Below are 17,740 nucleotides of genomic sequence, written 5' to 3' on the forward strand. Positions count from 1 at the left end.
AATATGAACCATCCATCCATCCATCCATCCATCCATCCATCCATCCATTTTCTTGACCGCTTATTCCACACAAGGGTCGCGGGGGGTGCTGGAGCCTATCTCAGCTGGCTTTGGGCAGTAGGCGGTGTAAACCCTGGACTGATCGCCAGCCAATCTCAGAATATGAACCATAACTATACTATAAACCCTGAACCCAAAACGGCAATTACTGCTTTCCTATTAGTTGTGTTTTGGCGCCATCATGTGGCATCTGTGAGTGCTTTATTAAATGCTTCTTGACCATGATTCCCCCATAATGAGCCATAATGACCATAATGAGTGCTACATCAGGCCCGATATCCCATCATACAGTACATCATGAAAACTGCCCAGTTAGATGCACCAGATACAACCTCGTTAGCTCATTACGTTTCGTAATCAATGCGCTAATCATGGCGCACAAGAGGGGGGTAGCTTTAAGCGGCTTACCTGAGTCCATAAAGCACAGTGCCGTCGGGATGCAGGCGGATCATCCTGTTCTTGACAGTGACGCCGTGCACAAAGGACTTCTTGTCGTTAAGGAAGTAGGTGTCCGGGACCCACAGCTGGTCGGCCACTCGGTTGTCCAGAGTGAGGTTGTAGGCGATCTCGGAGTAGGAGAGCCGCTTATCCCGCCACGCTTGCTGGAAGTACATGGTCAACGTGTAGTCCTATGGGAGAAAGGACAAAGTCAATGGATGGATGCTGAGCCGAATTACATAAATACAAAAATCAAACACACTGCATGGGCCTCTGCGGAATGTCCTCGCAAGGATTTTAGTAGGATTTCGGATCATATGTAATGCGCTTTAATTACTAGAAAACGAACATATTCTGGAGGTTTCATTTTACCTACATCAAGCACTAATCTGTGATATACAAATACCATTTTTTAATACCATTCACGGCCATGCATTTTGAGAGGTCTTTAATATATTGCGAGAAAGGAAGTGCAATGAAAAAACAAACATATTGCACCGTGTATCGACCCCGTTTTCTGTTTCCAGTGAAAAAATAGATTTTTTCCCCCAAAATTAACTGACCTACACTATCATTTCAGGTTTTCCATCAATAATCATGCAAAAAGATGTACAATATAAAATGTACATACAGCCGTTCCTTTCTGTATGCATAAAAAGCAGGATCGAAGAGGATTCTACATTCAATAATCAGCAAAAATTAGGCTGAGCTTAAATACTTCCTGTTTTCATTTTTCTTCTTTCAAATTTAGTGTCAAATAAAATAGTGGTGCACCATCTTGTGGTTCAACAGTGGAATTGTACCCAAAATAAACAGGAGGCAGAACAAAAACTGTAAAATAGCAGGACTGCAAAGTCTGGATAATAGTTAGTACTATTTGAGATGTTTCCTATAATATGAAAACGAATATATTCGTCTTATTGAGTTATGTTAGAATCATCTTCTCTTCCCTCGTCTTCTTTTTCATAAACCAGGAAGTTACCTGCTAGCAAACATATAAAACACAGAAACAAATACAACACTTTACATTTTACATCATTTACGGAGGTGTTTTGTTCAGCCAAGAATCAATGGTTGGATGAATTTATCCTCCACGAACCAGGGACTAACTTGCTAACATACAAATGAACAGACAAAATTGTTGTTGTTGTTGTTGTTGTTGTTTTTTTTAAAGGTTCAACTTGGCAGTCAACTGAGTGTCATTCTAGATATTTGTTTATTGCCAGTATAAGGTAAAGAAGACATCTTGTGAATTTTCACAATATAAAACAAAACGTTTAAGATCCGAAGATGTCAGTTGGGATGCTTTTGTCAACTAGTGCTGAAAGCGCTAAATAAATAAAGATGACTTGACTTGACTTGACTTAAAATAGCTTACTAGTACTACTGTGGCTGAACCATTAATCAGCAATGCCATTTGTTTTGTTTTTTTGTAAAATGTGTCATGCAAGATTTGCACATGCATTCGCATCGCGTTGTCATGTGTACGAATGACGCATAACTAGCTACTCCACCTGCACATACATGTAAATATGACCCCATCGCATGTGTGGCTACATACTGCACACGCTCTACATGCTAAGGAGGTCATCCAAAAGGTCGTTCGCAGACTCAAAGGCCACCGCTGGTACCGCGGGCCATCGCGGCTGCGCTCGGCGGGTTTCAAATTCAACAATCCTCTCCTAATTTTGACATCCTAACCGGAGGGTAACGTTCTCAGCTGGCTGACTGTTGTGGTGCTAAAAATATCCGCTTCCGCTGGAACAAATGACGAAACTTTCCGCTTTATTGAGACAATTTTGCCCGGGATGCAAATAGCCAATAGCTTCCTCCAGCTGGGGCTTGGGCGCTCTCGCTCGCCTCCTGGCTGGCTTGGCTTTTAATTCTGCTTGCTGATGAATAGCCAGAAGTACTGAAGACATGGCGGAGAGCGCTAAATATTGTTGCGTTTACACCTCATCTCTCTTTCTCTGCTTCTCACTCTTGACACCCACACACCCACGGAGAAATACAGCACTGCGGTGTTATGTGCTCTTTTACGGTGTTGTGCAGAGCCGTTGCTGTAATGAAGGAATACAGCCTGTAAAACAAGGCCATCATCATGGCTCGTTACAGCCTTTTCCCCGGCTCGTTCTGTTTTTTTTTGTTTTGTTTTTTTTTTTCATCGCGCCCCGGCGTGACAAAGCAATCGCCACTTTTTGGGTCTCGCTCGTTCGCTAGCGAAACGCTGTGTAAAAGGGCATCTAAAAATACACGGGCCCCTGCCATGTTGATGTTGTTGCGGGAGGGAAAAGTCAAGCGAGGACTTTGCCGTCCTTGCCCCGTTACCCGGCGTTCCCGCGGAACCTTTTCCTCTCACGCTCGCTCCCTCTCTTTCTCATTATCCGGCTGCCCATCGCACGGCTCCATCACCTTACGGGATCGTTAGCTGCTGCTTGACGCCATGTTGAGCAAGCGCAGGCGGTTTGAACTGCACAGTTTAAGCATTAGGTCCAGAATTTACATTTGGACTGAAATCTGTTTCTGTTTGTTCAAAACTGTTTATATTGGAGTTAGTCCACATTTAAACCTTTAAAAGAAAAATTGACCAGTGGGCACAATTATAGTCCAGTTTTTTAATCTAGTAGTCCTTTTTTTTTGCAATCAACCTAATTAAGTTATTTAAATGTTTTAAATACTGTCTACGCCCACCTACATTAAAAATCACCAAGGGATAAGTGTATAAAGATTATCCATCCATCCATCCATCCATCCATCTTCCTAACCGGTTGCTCCTCACAAGGGTTGCGGGGGGTGCTGGAGCCTATCCCAGATGGCTTCGGGCAGTAGGCGGGGTACACCAAAAATGTGCGTGTTAGTTTCACTGAAGACTCTAAGAGTGAATGGCCATCTATGTAAAATTATATGATTAATTTAAAAACAAACAAAATAAGTAAAACTAAAATAGAAAACACATTTTCGTTAATTAAATTAAAACAAATAAAATAAAAACAACACAAACTGCAACTCACGAAAAAATAATAATTCTAATGAAGAGTAATCTAAAAACCTATAAGCTATCAGGGTTGATTTCAAATATATTTATTTCGGTATAATTGTACGTCCGTACAGAAGTTGTTTGAGCATTGTAGTTTGTGTTACGTTATGAGACAATATTTCAGTAGGGCTGGGCAATAAATTGAATTAATTTGATTAATCTGCATTTTAAAAATCAAATCCTTGAAAATTTGCTAAATTGTGAAATCAAGTTTACAAGACATGTTTACAATAGCTACCAACTAATTAATTATGCAATTTAAGTACAAATAATGAATGTTAAGTTCATGTTAAAACTGATTTAGAATCAGAATACATAATTGTTGTCTGAACATTTTGCACATTATTTTTGAATTAATGAAACCGGAAAAGTTTTTTATTTTAATTACATTAAAATAGATTAAAATTGTAATCGTCCTGAATGGCTGGTGGGACAAAAAATCGAGATTTTATTTTTTGGCCATGTCGCCCAGACCATTTTTTTAAATGTTGCACTTAAATACTCCAGATGTAAAAACAAACAAACACACAAACAAACAAACAAAAACTAATGCTAAAACTAATCCAAACTAAATATTAATGACGCATTTTCGAAAAAGTTAAAACTAACAAACCTGCTCTAAAAATAATTTAAAAGTAAATAAAACATAATGAACTAAAGTCAAAACAAAATGAAAACTAACTGTAACAAAATATCCCAAACCTTAATATCCATAGCGATTAATTGGCTGGCAACCAGTCCAAGGGTGGGTCCAAGGGGGTTCACACAGGACACCATTCAAGCTAGGACCACCAATGCGTGTAGCCCTTTATTTGTCTTTACACTGAGAAACTCCTATTTGCACATCATTTTCACGTTTTAACCTAATTCCGCGAAATAAAAAGCAAAATGGCGATCAAAACTCCAGAAATGTGAAGGTGTCGGTGTCTTGTTTTCATTTGGTATGTGTGTGTGTTGTTGTGTACATTTGTGGCTATGTCAATGTAGCGAACACCTGCATGCTGCCCCCTGGCTGCTGTGACGTTGCGAGCGCAATTACAAGTGTGCAGATGGCGCCTTCACACGCACACCAGTGGGCATCTCTCGCTACCGTCTGATAGCCTGTGAGGTGTCTCCCAACTCACGACGCTGACTCCATTTTGCTTTGTAATGACACGTTTGCAATAATTGAAAATTTGTCAACCGCAATGTATTGGAAGGCCCAGCTGTGCTTTTGCACAACTAAATATAATCGCAAGTACGTAAGTTGGAGTTTGATGTATTCAGAGTGGAGTGTCCACATAAAAGATGGAGAGATGGGGGGTAGGTGAGAAAGGCGACGCAGCCCAAAAACGCTGCGGATAACCGAGATCCGGTGTAGGAGTGCGAGCTTGGCAGAGCGACCTTCACTCTCCTTGTCACAAACTCCATTAACGTGACGCAGACGGCTCAGTGAGCACCAGTGAGGGAGACATCTTGTGGAGTGGAGAGCATTGAATAAAAAAAAAAAAAGAAGCATGACAAAACCCTCCCACTTCCCCCCAATACATAAATGCAGTGAGGATTCACAGAGGGCGCAGCCGGTTTGGAATGCATCAAGGCTGGTTGCACAGCGACGGCGGCGCTGCAGTCGTGTTTGTGGGGGCTAACAACCCCCCATTAGGAATCTGACAGATTGACAACGACTATGTTTGTGTTTCGCGGAGAAATCTGACAGGCGACTGTTGTTACAAGACCTCCATTACGACTACATCAGCCGTCACAGCCGATACGGCAGGGAAGTGCCAATGAACCACGCATTTATGTAGCGCGGATTTGAAGGCTCCCCCTTATAATGCACTGACTGTCTCTTATGATGGAACCGTGTTCTGCTCTGTAGCACCAACCAGTACAGCTTGGTTTTACCTACAAATACATACTGTAATTCCAAACAATCAGTATTCACTGCTGCGATTTTTTTTTTTCACCTACGAAGATGACGAGGGGCTCTATTTTCATAGTAAATCTCTACTTATCTCTACACAGAGGCAGGTTAGACCCAATGTTGGTAATTTTGAAGATGAGTCAAAGTGAAATTAATAGTTCAAAGCACTAGAGCAGGCTTCCCCAGTCCTGGTCCTCGAGGGCCGGAGTCCTGCAGGTTTTAGATGTTTGCGTACTCCAACACACCTGATTCCTATAATCAGCTCACCTGCAAGCTCTGCAGAAGGCCGATAACGATCCAGATCATTAGAATTAGATGCTTTGGAGGATGAAAACATCTAAAAACTGCAGGAGTCCAGCCCTCGAGGACCTGGATTGAGGAAGAAGCCTGCACTAGAGTCTCAACATGGCAGAAACACACCTGCGCCATGAAGTGGGCACTCGGAGACCCCGCCATACCCCCAGATCGTTCATGTGGCCCCTCTGTTACCATAGAATGATTTAAAAACATACAGCCATGGGAAAAATAAATAAATAAGTGACCGCGCTTGTTTCTTCAGTTTCCCATTCATTCTAAATGCTGAGTACAACAAAAGGTACATTTGTTTGGAACAATATATTTATGACAACAAAAAGTTGAATTTAAGAGCTGCCTATATATATATATATATATATATATATATATATATATATATATATATATATATATATATATATATATATATATATATATATATAATTTTAATTTATTTTATTTATTTATTTATATCTATTTTGTTTATTTTCCGTGTGCAATTCTTTGAACATGATGTGTTGACAATCCACCTGTTGTTGTAGTTTTATTATATGGTAAAAAAAAAAAAAAAAAAAAATCTGAAATAAATAAAATAGTCCTATGGTTTTCTTGATAATAACCAAAATCACGTCACAAGTTCTTAAATCAATAGCTACAGTATTGTATTGCCAAAAACAGTGCTTTTAGGCATTCCACGTTTTCTTTTGTTTCAGTTAGTGACTTGATTCATGTTTAGTGGCACCAAATTGAACAAGCAATTGAAAGATAAAATATGGCGATCTCTTAATTTTTCCCATGGCTGTATAATAAAAATTTGATGCTCACTGACATCCACCATGTCTGCAGAGCGCAGAATCTGCCTGTGTCTCGTTCAAATAAAAAAAATAAAAAAAACATGTTAGACTAGCTGCGCAAGTATTTAGACATGGTCTGATCAGGTGTTGGTTTAGACACCAAATTCTCACTCAGTGCCTCTCCAAGAATACAAAAATCAGGATGCACGTACGCTGTCTACCAAAATAGAGCCGTTCGTGACGGGTACCAAAAAGAAGTGATCACTTTTTTGCCTCCCACATGTGAGGGTACCATCTGCTGTTGATGGTGCTATAAAATTGCACATCAACCAGTCGTAATGCATTCATTCAATTGCGCTCACTGCATTTGCTTACATGCAGACTTCAAATTAAATATAAAGGGGCTGAAACGGCGTTCTGAATGATTTGCCGCCCCGCGCCCTTCCCCGAACCCCGAGGGACCCGATGATGCTCGTATGATTCTTTGCAGTCAACGAGCTGTTTTTCAGCCACTTAGCTTCAGTGGAGAAAGTGCCTGACAGAATCATTAAGGAAGTCATCAACACATTAAAGGCCTTTAACGGAGATGTCTGACTACCAACCACCAACAGCTTTTTTTTTTTTTTTTTTTGTCTCCGCACCAGACTCAAAGAGGGCCAGTTTCAACCTGGTGTCCCTTTTGTGCTGAATAGTCTTGAAGAAAATGAGTTTTTAAAAAGAAGTACAATTTGTTTATTACCTTTATTATTAAAGTGTTGCTACTCGCCTCATACCCAAAGTCAGCTGGGAGAGGATCCAGCTCACCCATGATCTTAATGAGGATAAACAGTTCAAAAAAACTGCTTGATTGGATAATATAATCATATACAGTATTGTTCAGGTTTTACAATCAGGAATGTAGTAAATGGCTCATGTCATGCATTACAGACATACAGTACTTAGTATTTACAAACAAGGCCCAGTCTCCACGGATTAAATAGAAAGCGGAAAAGCCCAGTTTGCATGGAAGAAAGCCCCGGGATTAAGTGTTGTTCTTTTGCTATAATTATGCTTCTGACCATATTAATCTGCGCGTCCACTTAGCATAACTAATGACTTTGTCCTGCAGCTGCCATTCGTATCTTAAAGCTGGCTGGAGAGCACAGTGGAGTCAATGGAGCAGCAAAAAAGAAAAGCCAAAATAAGCTACTTTTGTAATGAAGGCATCATTTGTGCCAATTACAATGACGGATAGTCAGGAAATCAAAGTAAATCACTGATCTTTGCAAAGATTGATGTTTCCAATAAGGCAGTAGATTTCTTTTTATTATTATTTTTTGTCATGCTACTATTAAAGCTACTACATGCTTGCTTGATTATTCTGCATGTAGGCACATAGAAATTGGCATAATCTGGATGTAGCTCAGTTTTGTAAGCAAAGTAGCAACATTTTTGTAATGGGTTAAATATTGAAGTATAATATCACTGTATGATATTGTATTGTAGCAATAGTAACATAATAAAAAATAGAATGTGAAGATTTACGTCTGAGCATTCATTGTACTTCTGTCAGCTGCGGCTGTTTTGAAAGTGCTAAATAAAGACGATGACTGGACTTGACTTGACTTGACTCACTTTAGTGTGCCCTCCTTGGCCACTGGGGGCAGTATACTAAAGTCATAAAGTTGTGTCATAAAATGAGATCAAACAAATCAGTTTTACTCATCATTAAATTTACACTACTTAACCTCATACTCAACTAGAAATATACATATCTTTATTTATATAATATTTTATTTTCATTTTTCTTGTTTAAATTGTGATGTGACTCAGCAAAATGATGGGCGGCAACATAGCGCCCTCTATTGACCAGCTGCCTTTGACAAGGTGCAATCCACATAGAAAATCCAATTTTCTACATCTCCATGTCAAATGTCAAGTCAGAACTATCTTACTGTTCACTCATTTAATCTGGAGGTGGCAAATTAGTAAATCGGTGAAAGTCTGCATTCTCAAAGTACATGTAAAATAAAAGTATTCACATGAGAAAAAAATTTGTACGCATCTCCTAGAATAAAAATGTTAGAAAGATGTTTTCTTCCCTTGACTTCCTCGGATTCAGCAAAAAAAAAAAAAGAGAGAGAGAGAAAGAGAGAGAGTAAGAGGTTGTGTTGTCATGGCAACACTGAATAAAAATAACACAAGCTTATTTTCCACACGCTGAAAATAAAATGGAGCAGGATCAGTTTGGACAAACACGATCAAAATTTCCGTTAATTCACGCAAACACAGACGCGTCTATCATGCAGATGAGCTGGAACGTGTGATGTTTTTTTTACGGCCCGATCATGTGACGGCCACGTCCTCTTACTAATGTCAGTGTAATGACGGTTCTAAGGGAGACGCTCACGCCCCACTAATTCCCCCGTCGTGGAAGCCACCACAGCTTGGTTTGTTTAAATCTTTTAATTCGCAGGCAGCTAATTAACATTCAGAGAGGAGTATTATATTGCAGGCAGCAAGCTCAGGTATTTTACATGTAATTAACAAGCAGGATGAGGTGTGGGGGGGGCAGCCTAATTCCAGCCTGGCACTAAGTGTTGCACGCTGGAAATACAACATGGAGGCCTTGCTTGTATTAATCAGCTGCACTGGCTGCGTGCATTGCATTTCTCATGCACGTTTGGATGATGCAGGTGTGATTTTGGGAGAAAATATATGACTCATCAAAATGTTCTGATCTCAGGGGTGCGTTTTGCATTTGTACAACAGCATATTAGGGCCACATATTTTTAAGGGTTATGGGTATTAACGTTCTGAGAAAAAAAATCACAAATTTACGATAAAAAAGCTTGAATATTTGCAATAAAAGGTGGCAAATTTGCGAGAAAAAACTCACAAATTATGAGAAATAAACTCACACATTTGCGACATTTTAAAGCATCAAATATGAGAGGAAAACCCCCCCACAAATATTCGAGAAATAAGGTCACAGTTTTGTGACATTATAAAGCGGCAAATTTGCGAGGAAAAAAAAGTCACAAATTTATGAGAAATTAACTCACAGTTTGTGACATATAAAGGGGCAAATTTGTGAGAAAAAACTCAAAACATATATAAGAAATAAAGTTTAAATAAACTCAGAACCTTGCGAGAAATACATGTAGCTTACTTAGATGTTTGTGGCATGGCAGTTTTTTCTTGGTATTAAAATAAATACATAAATAAATATATTTATATGTGGCCCTAATTTGCAGTCGTACATTTGTTTGGCATCAAATGAGAAGAAAAGTACAATAAACCCCCCCTCCCGCTATTTTTGTTTAGTTGACAATTCTATTTTGGTCTATTTGGGTGCACTGTGATTCCACTTTCGACCACTAGATGGCGGCACTGAGATAAGCGTGAGATTCAGTGTTGCCAGGTGTACGATAATTGTTGCATTTGTACGATAATTTGACCCTCTGTAGTCTGTACGATGTACGATCAATAATCCCAAAAAATGGCAAATGTACGATAATTTGGCCATTTTGGATTATTGCCGGCAAAACTGAAACTGCCTGTTTTTTTGCGAACCCTGAAGGTACATATCTGGTCTCATGTGACATAATACCAGCCAATTCACGCTTTTTGCTGAGCATGAGAAACGAGAGACGTCCATGCATTGATTGTCTGAATGGTAAGTGCCCGCCCCCAGGAGACGCTCCCAAACAGGGAATTGCGCAAGACTCAAACCACCTATCCAGTAATATAGACAGATTAGTGACGTTAACCCGCAACGAAGCGCTTTTAAACACAAGAACGACTATATTTGGCTGTCGCGAATCAGTATATTTTGGTTATGACGTGTGTACGATAATTTCCATCAAAATACGATAATGTTGAGTCTATGGTACGATAATCCTATATTTCCCACCTGGCAACGCTGGTGAGATTGAATGTAGATTTGAAGAACAAAACAGGAAGTACAGTATTATAGAATGGCCTTGTTTTTGTTGAAAGTTATTCAATATTATCCACTGTAATCCTGCTTTTTAAGCATACAGAAAGTGAGGGCTGGAGTTTTCGTTTTATAATGTACGTCTTTCGGCATAATTATTCATGTATAGTGTATTGTGAATTGATACGTTTGTTAATAATAATAATTTCATAATATTTATCATTCCCTGTTCTTCTGGCATCTCGCCACCATCATCTGGAGACAAATATTCTTGAAATGGAGTCCCTCCAAGAGGTCGGAATACAGTGGTTGCTAACGCAAGCATACTTCACTTTTGCTGCCCAACTCACTACGAACAAAGCCCAATGTGCAAATGTACTAGACGTGAGGAAGATGAGTGATGTCGTGATGAGAGAGGGGAGGCGGGAGGAACATGGCGAAGGGGGTGTCTCAGCCATGATATCACAGTTTGCCAGCACGGATGTGTGGTCACACCTAAGACTCGGAGGAATCTCCCCCTTCTCCAAGTAGCACATTTGTAATGTCAGACTACCGCAGCGCTGACTTGACCAGCACTTTCTTGCCGGACCACAACACGGCTGACCTTTGAGCCTCAACGGGCATCAAACAAGAAAAAGAAACCTTCCTTGTATTTTTTTGGTTTGTTTACTATTTTGCTTTGAAAAACACGATTCTAGAACAAGCCCAATTACAAATTCCTGCTCCACTCCAAAACAAGCATCACCTCCGCCGCCTCAGCGACTTCAATGAGCCCAAGCAAAATGTTGAGTTCATTCTCCACCAGAGGCGTTTGGATCTTTAATTAGACGAGCGGGCAGCTGTTCACAACCCAGACCCCGCTCACTGCTGTGATGGCGGGCCAACGCGCAGGCCAGCGCTGATCTCAGGACAGCTTCCTTCACGCGTCCTCCATTTTGCTTCATCCCCCGTATCATTCATTAGACGGTTGTTCGGAGGCGAAGATGTAAAGCTGCGAGTTAGTCCCGTCAATGCGTGAATTAGTAACATGCTTTGAAATGTGTTTGGCCATTTTAGTTGTGAGCTCTTCAAACTTCATTTACAAACAAACATTCGTGGTCACATTTACACCTGTGGACAAGTTTAGGTTTTGTAATGAAGAGAAGAAGCATGTTTGTGGAATGTGAGAGAAAGTTCAGAGAATGTGGAGAAAACGCACTCGAGTGCTTGCAAACAAACACAGTAATCTGAAATGTGAGGCAGTCATGTTAACCACTACCTCACCGTGTTGCCACCTTTAAAGAGATATTACATGTTAATTTGACAATGCCTTCGATTGTGGTTGTCGGTGGTGTAGACCCGTACTACAACATGATGAGTTTTAAATATTTTTGCACCTCTTGTGAAACTTAACTCATTTGCTCCCAAAAACGTATAAATACTTTTTATTTTAAATGTTTTAAGTGTCCCAAAGACGTATTTATACGTATGCTAGAGCATACAGAAGGCTTTGATGCAGCCTCTCAACTGCAAAGAACGGTTGAAGAAATTGTAGTTATTTCACAAACAACCAGAAGCTGGCAGCAGAGTATAAGAGATCAACCAGGGCCATGTTGAAAAAAAAAGCTCAATTACTCACAATTCTAAATAGATTTGTATATAATGATGAATTGCAGCAAAATGGAAACAGCTAGAAACATACTTTTTTTTTCCTAATGAAAGAAGAGACTTTAATCTTCTTTTGGAAGGTTCCATGTTTTTATAGTAATAGAACACAATATTCTGTGGGCCTTGCAAAATCCATCAAAATCAAGTAAAACAGCTGGGAGCGAAGGAGATTGCTTTTGTTGTCGACCATAATGTGATGATAGTCAAATCAAAGTCAATTAATCAATGACATCATTTATATTTTTCACTGTAGCATTGCACAGGCGTCACTTTCAGAATTGTGAAATGTCACGACGTTGGTACTTTTATGATGCAGTGCAGTTGAACATCACCTTTTGAGGGCTCTCTTTTCTACGGAGCATCTGCACCTTATTTTCGGGCTTGTTGCACATCCTTGCTAATTTGGCAGACTGGTCGGGCCAGCACCGCAGCAGGAGTGTGATGAGTTGCAATTTGGTGGAAGAGAGTCGATCTAAAGCTTACAACTGCTCAGACCACGTCTTAACAACAGCACAGGGTAGAAAGCTGTTCAAACACGATGTATTTCGATCACAACTCTCGAACAGCAAATACCAACACTGGGTCTAACCCGCCTCCTTGCAGAGAAGCGCCACACGGTATTTACGCTGGTCATGAAAATATAAACTTGATACCGCTGAATTTTTGTTTTGATCTCATTAGATGTCAAAATATGGTTGCTGTGTCTGTGCTTTTGGATGATAAGATCACAGATCTCATGAAAGGTTCATCAGCCGGCCACAAAAGAGACATAAAAAGTGCAGATAACAAGAGGAATAACCCTCACCTCTCCCCCTCCCTCCTCATCCTCCCCATGTTGTTTGTTAAAAGCATCCTGGCCTGATGAGGAAGATCAAAGCGGCCCCAGCCACCAACTTCAATTCCCACAAATCACAGCTCGCGCCGCTGATATTATCGATTTCCGAGAGATCAATCTCATCGGCTTCTCCGATCTCCGAAGAGAGGAGGAGGACGTCGTGACCCGTTACGTAAGTTGAACGGCGCCAGGCAAGCGAGTTTGAGCGGAAATGTTTGCCGTGTCACATCGGAGACAGATGCGACGGGCTTTTCACAAGACGAATTCTCCGTCATGGCCACGGGGGGCGGCGTGACGTCAGTCGCCATTCAGCGCTCCAGGACAGTTTTGCGTTTTAGGCTCCGCACACGGATGTACGAAGCAGTGTTTTTTTGTTTTTTTTTTTGTTTTCGCATGAATGCACGCATGGACGCCCGGTTCTTAAGTAAGAGGAGCCTTTGGAGCAAGGCAGAGGTGGATTACATGGCTGCTGAGCCCAGAGTCACAGCCAGGGATCCAGTCAAAGCGGTGGGAGGGAAAGGATGGAGGCGGGAGGGAGAATGGGAGGTGAAAAAACCAGTGAAGGGGTTTCTATTTCAAATCTCCCCCCGGAGCCCCCAGGCACTTCCGCTGTGGCTGCAGCCTCCACCAATTGTGAACCATTTCGCTCATCTCGGACCGTTCCATTATTGTGGCTATGTGTAATCTTCAGTTAAACGAGATAAAAATAACCTAATTGTATTTTTTTTTTGTTAACAAACACATGCAACAAATTAATCCATATTACAATCAACAATATTGCAATGTCAATTTCAATTCGATTAATTGTTCACCACAAAAAAGCGCACAACTCAAAACCCATGGAACACACTTTGATGCCATTCACTTAAAAATGGCGCCATGAATAATTGAAAACACCACCACTTCCAGTCCCTCCTACTATTTTCATGCTATTATATAAGAATTCTCTTCTGTTGGGCCATTTTGTGAATCCTTCTACAAACACAAGCCTTGATATGCTGTAAAAAAAAAAAAAAATCTCAATGGACGCCGTGCTCCAATTAGTCGCCAAGTGCACCATCCCCTTAAGACATACTGCATAAAAAAAAAAAACTTTTAACTTCAATAACCATAAAGTCTATCGTTCACACATGGACATTTGGAGTTTGAAGTCTGTTGCAAACCAAAACAGCAGCACCAACCGAAACATGTCAAATTTACTGTCAGTTTCTCAGATGAATTGAAACGTGGAGGCAACCCCTGTGCAGGTTAATTAACTTGCTTCCAATATTTTACATTCCATTAAACTATGACGTGTGAACGTTCCACAGTGTTGTGTGGACGAGCTCCGCCACCCAATCTGCCTTAATTCTTGTCCTCTATCTTCATTTCTTCATAACACCATAGTCCTTTCGTTTTGCTTTAAACTCCAATTTCATTTCACAAAAGTTAAATATACCACTAATATTCATTTTATTTAACAAATAAAGGCAGGATAAAGATTTTATAACTGCCAGTTCTACTCTAGTTACTGCAGATGCACATAGGGCAGATTAAACAAACATGCAAGAATTCGGTGATCCTCTAGTATCACAGAACCACATTTATGTCAGCGTTAAGAACAATTCTTCTTCTTCTTAAAAAAAAAAAATAGAACTTCAAACTGTTTAATGACAGTTTTTATGTTTACAGTCAACAAAACATTGATAGCTGAGCCAAAGGTCCGTTTAGCTCAATGCTAACAAACAGTGGAAACCACCATTGACATGCTAACAAACGCAACAGATATGGTGGAGCGACACATGCACAGATAACATAACAATACTCAGCCTTTATCCTCTACGAAAAATTATGAATATTGCATCAACTTACTGACACAATTTATTGAAGAATACGAAGTCTAGGTTAGCACGTCCGCCTCCCAGTTCTGAGGACTAAAGTTCGAGTCCAGGCTCCGGCCTTACTGGGTGGAGTTTGCATGTTCTCCCCGTGCCCGCATGGGTCTTCTCCGGGTACTCCGGTCTCCTCCCACATTCCAAAGACATGCATGGCAGGTTAATTGGGCGCTCCGAATTGTCCCTAGGTGTGCTTGTGCGTGTGGATGGTTGTTCGTCTCTGTGTGCCCTGCAATTGGCTGGCAACCAGTCCAGGGTGTCCCCCGCCTACTGCCCAGAGCCAGCTGAGATAGGCTCCAGCACCCCCCACGACCCTTGTGAGGAATAAGCGGTCAAGAAAATGGATGGATGGATGTATGGATAGTTGTAGTGGTCTCAGTTTGTTTTTTCGGAGCTGTATTTGTGCATCGTCTCATTTTCAGATAATTTGGTCAATAACGGTAAAGACACTGACTTTCATTTAAAAAAATCTATTTTACTGATGTGAGTAATTAAAATATTGGCTCTTGTAATCCTTCAAAATGTAATTGTTTTGAAGAAAAAATATATATGGTATTTTCTTATGGTATTTTTCACACATTAAATTGCAAAAAGTCTTTACTGTTATGAAGTTTCATGATTTGCCACATGGTTTCTAAAGATGTTAATTACATTTTGTGGATACATAGCATTTTTCCTCCTATTTCTTAATACAACTTATCCATGACAACTAAAACAAATTCATCTTCGTGTTCCTTTGTTGTTGTTGTTCTACTGTAAATGCCACAGGAGGGCGCCTCATTACGTTGTTGCAATACATCAGAGGGATCTGTGGTCGGAAGTGCCAGGATCTGGCAGCCATTTTGCATTCACACTATTATGAAGTTGTTTGCATTTACCGTTACGCACTTTTGTGCAGAGTGTATTTCAGTGGACCACCACCATTTGCTCTATGAATGAGTGTACTATTATGATTTTCAGATTATGTTTGCATTGGATGATCAATAAATTATTTCAATTATTCATTGCCAACTTTCAGAAAATAGGATTTCACATGGCTATCTTAGCATAGGAATACACATTTACACATATGAAATGAAGGCTGCATTAAAAATGTTTATTATAGGGAGTGTCTTTACTGTTATTAATCATATATATATGGAAATGATGGTCTTGTTATAACCATTCCTATAAGGTTTTATTAGATTTAAGAATCGCACGACGGACCAGATCAAACGTTCCTTCGGGCCCCATGTGGCCCCCGGGCCTCAGGTTCCCCACCCATGCTCTAATGCACGCCAGCCCTTTAAGGAGAGGAGCGTGTGCGTGTCAACAAAATTACACTAGTGGAGCGAGAGAACGTGATGCGCGCGCACGCGCACACCCACAGCTCCGAGCACGCGTAGCCGTGCCAGTGCGTCTGAGTGCGCCACTGAGTGTGTGTTCGGAATTCAAATGCGGCCACGGAGCAGAGCTGCAAATGCGGGACTGAAGACCAGCATCGCGTCGGTGGACACGGACACGCAAACCCCTCCCGCATTTAGCAAAACAAAACAAAAAAATTAGGCTTTATAAACACATGTAAACGACCGCTAATTAGCGCAATCCCAACTGCGCCATGCATGCACATGATTTTGTGCAAGATGGAAGATGCGCCTACCATGTTGACTTCGGACACCATGTCTATGCTGGCTATGTCTATGTTCATGCCCACGGCCACTGGTGCACCTGCAAAGACAGGCAGCCATTAGGAGGAGGACAAATCTTCTCATATCAATTTCATCTTCGTGACACAACACGCTGATGACCTATTCGTCTCCGTTGCTCCCATTGACTTATTCGCATTTGGTTCGTCTAACCGCATTATGTCAATTAATGCAGATTTTGCGAGCCATGTCATCACCGCGATGGTCTTACCTCCAAAATCGGGCCTCAATCGGATGTCGTATCCGTTCATCAGTCTGTCCACCGTCTCTTTGACCAGAGGCATGTTGCTGGGATCTTTTAGATCCTTGACGCTAAATAGGAGGAAAGGGAAAAAAGGTGGTGTCATGGCCAAAAAAAAAAAAATGAAGGTAACCATCGCATGATGCACAGCCGACGTGATAACAGTTTTACCTTTGAGTCCAGACAAAAGTGACGAGCAGGGAAAAAGTCAAAATCCCAAAGTGGTTTTTCCTGATCCTCCCCATCTCAACAGTTTTTGAGGCGGTTTCGGGATGCGAGTGAGGAGCGCGCACATCCAAGTTGCCGGAGACGGTGCAGAGGAGCCAGTGAGGTGCGCATGCGCACTGCCGAGCCGAGATCAAAGCGCGGAGACGGCTGATGGTGCATGAGAAGCTTCCATTGCGGAGGAAGAAAATGTATGACAGGCACAAGTGATGCGCTTAGTAAAGACACTATAGGAGAGAAACACTTTTTTTTTCTTTTTTTTGCCCTGCACACGGCACCTGCATGTCTACAACAAGGTCCATGGAGCCTTGACATGGTAGACAAGTTTATTAGCCCACGCAAGCAGGTGTTGTCATCGATTTGTTTGTGTGCAACTTCTTGACTTCATGTCCTCATTTATCAAGCTGGCTTGTTTAAATGGAGGAAGATTCTAGTCCAAAATAGAAAAATCTCACAAATGTCAGTATCAATTAAAATTTGAAACGGAAAACACCATGCTTGAGCAAAATAATAAAGAAATAAATTAATAGTGTTTTAATCTAAATTAATCAGTATAATTTGGACACAGTTTGCTTGCATACAGAAGTTGAAAGCATTTCTGAAAATGTTGGCGGCGGCTGGATGACTCAGCAGGTAACATCGGACTTTGCGTATTTAAATCCCAGGAAGGGTGAATGGTGAACATCCAGTTGGGTATTCTCAGATACTGTTGGTCCCAATCCTGAATAAAAACGGGTGGGTTGCATCAGGAAGGGCGTATAGTGTCAAAACTGTGGCAAACATCACGA

General features: G+C 40.9%; 1 protein-coding gene across 2 annotated transcripts in view; it reads right to left on the reverse strand.

The window, feature by feature from the left end:
• gabrb2a (gamma-aminobutyric acid type A receptor subunit beta2a) overlaps window positions 1-17,146 on the reverse strand; it is a 46,491-nt gene extending 29,345 nt beyond the window's left edge. Inside the window, exons 1-4 of one of the 2 annotated variants that reach the window (XM_077532066.1) lie at window positions 16,899-17,146; window positions 16,698-16,798; window positions 16,441-16,508; window positions 469-689 (exon numbers count right to left, since the gene is read on the reverse strand). In XM_077532066.1, coding sequence (XP_077388192.1) covers window positions 469-689; window positions 16,441-16,508; window positions 16,698-16,798; window positions 16,899-16,972 — 464 coding nt within the window. In that variant the 5' untranslated portion in view covers window positions 16,973-17,146. The remainder of the gene's footprint in view (window positions 1-468; window positions 690-16,440; window positions 16,509-16,697; window positions 16,799-16,898) is intronic. The other variant, XM_077532067.1, reaches the window with a different exon arrangement.
• Between the last annotated feature and the right edge of the window lie 594 nt (window positions 17,147-17,740).

The sequence above is a fragment of the Festucalex cinctus genome, chromosome 9 (assembly GCF_051991245.1).
Source record: "Festucalex cinctus isolate MCC-2025b chromosome 9, RoL_Fcin_1.0, whole genome shotgun sequence".
In the NCBI taxonomy this organism is placed as follows: Eukaryota; Metazoa; Chordata; class Actinopteri; order Syngnathiformes; family Syngnathidae; genus Festucalex; species Festucalex cinctus.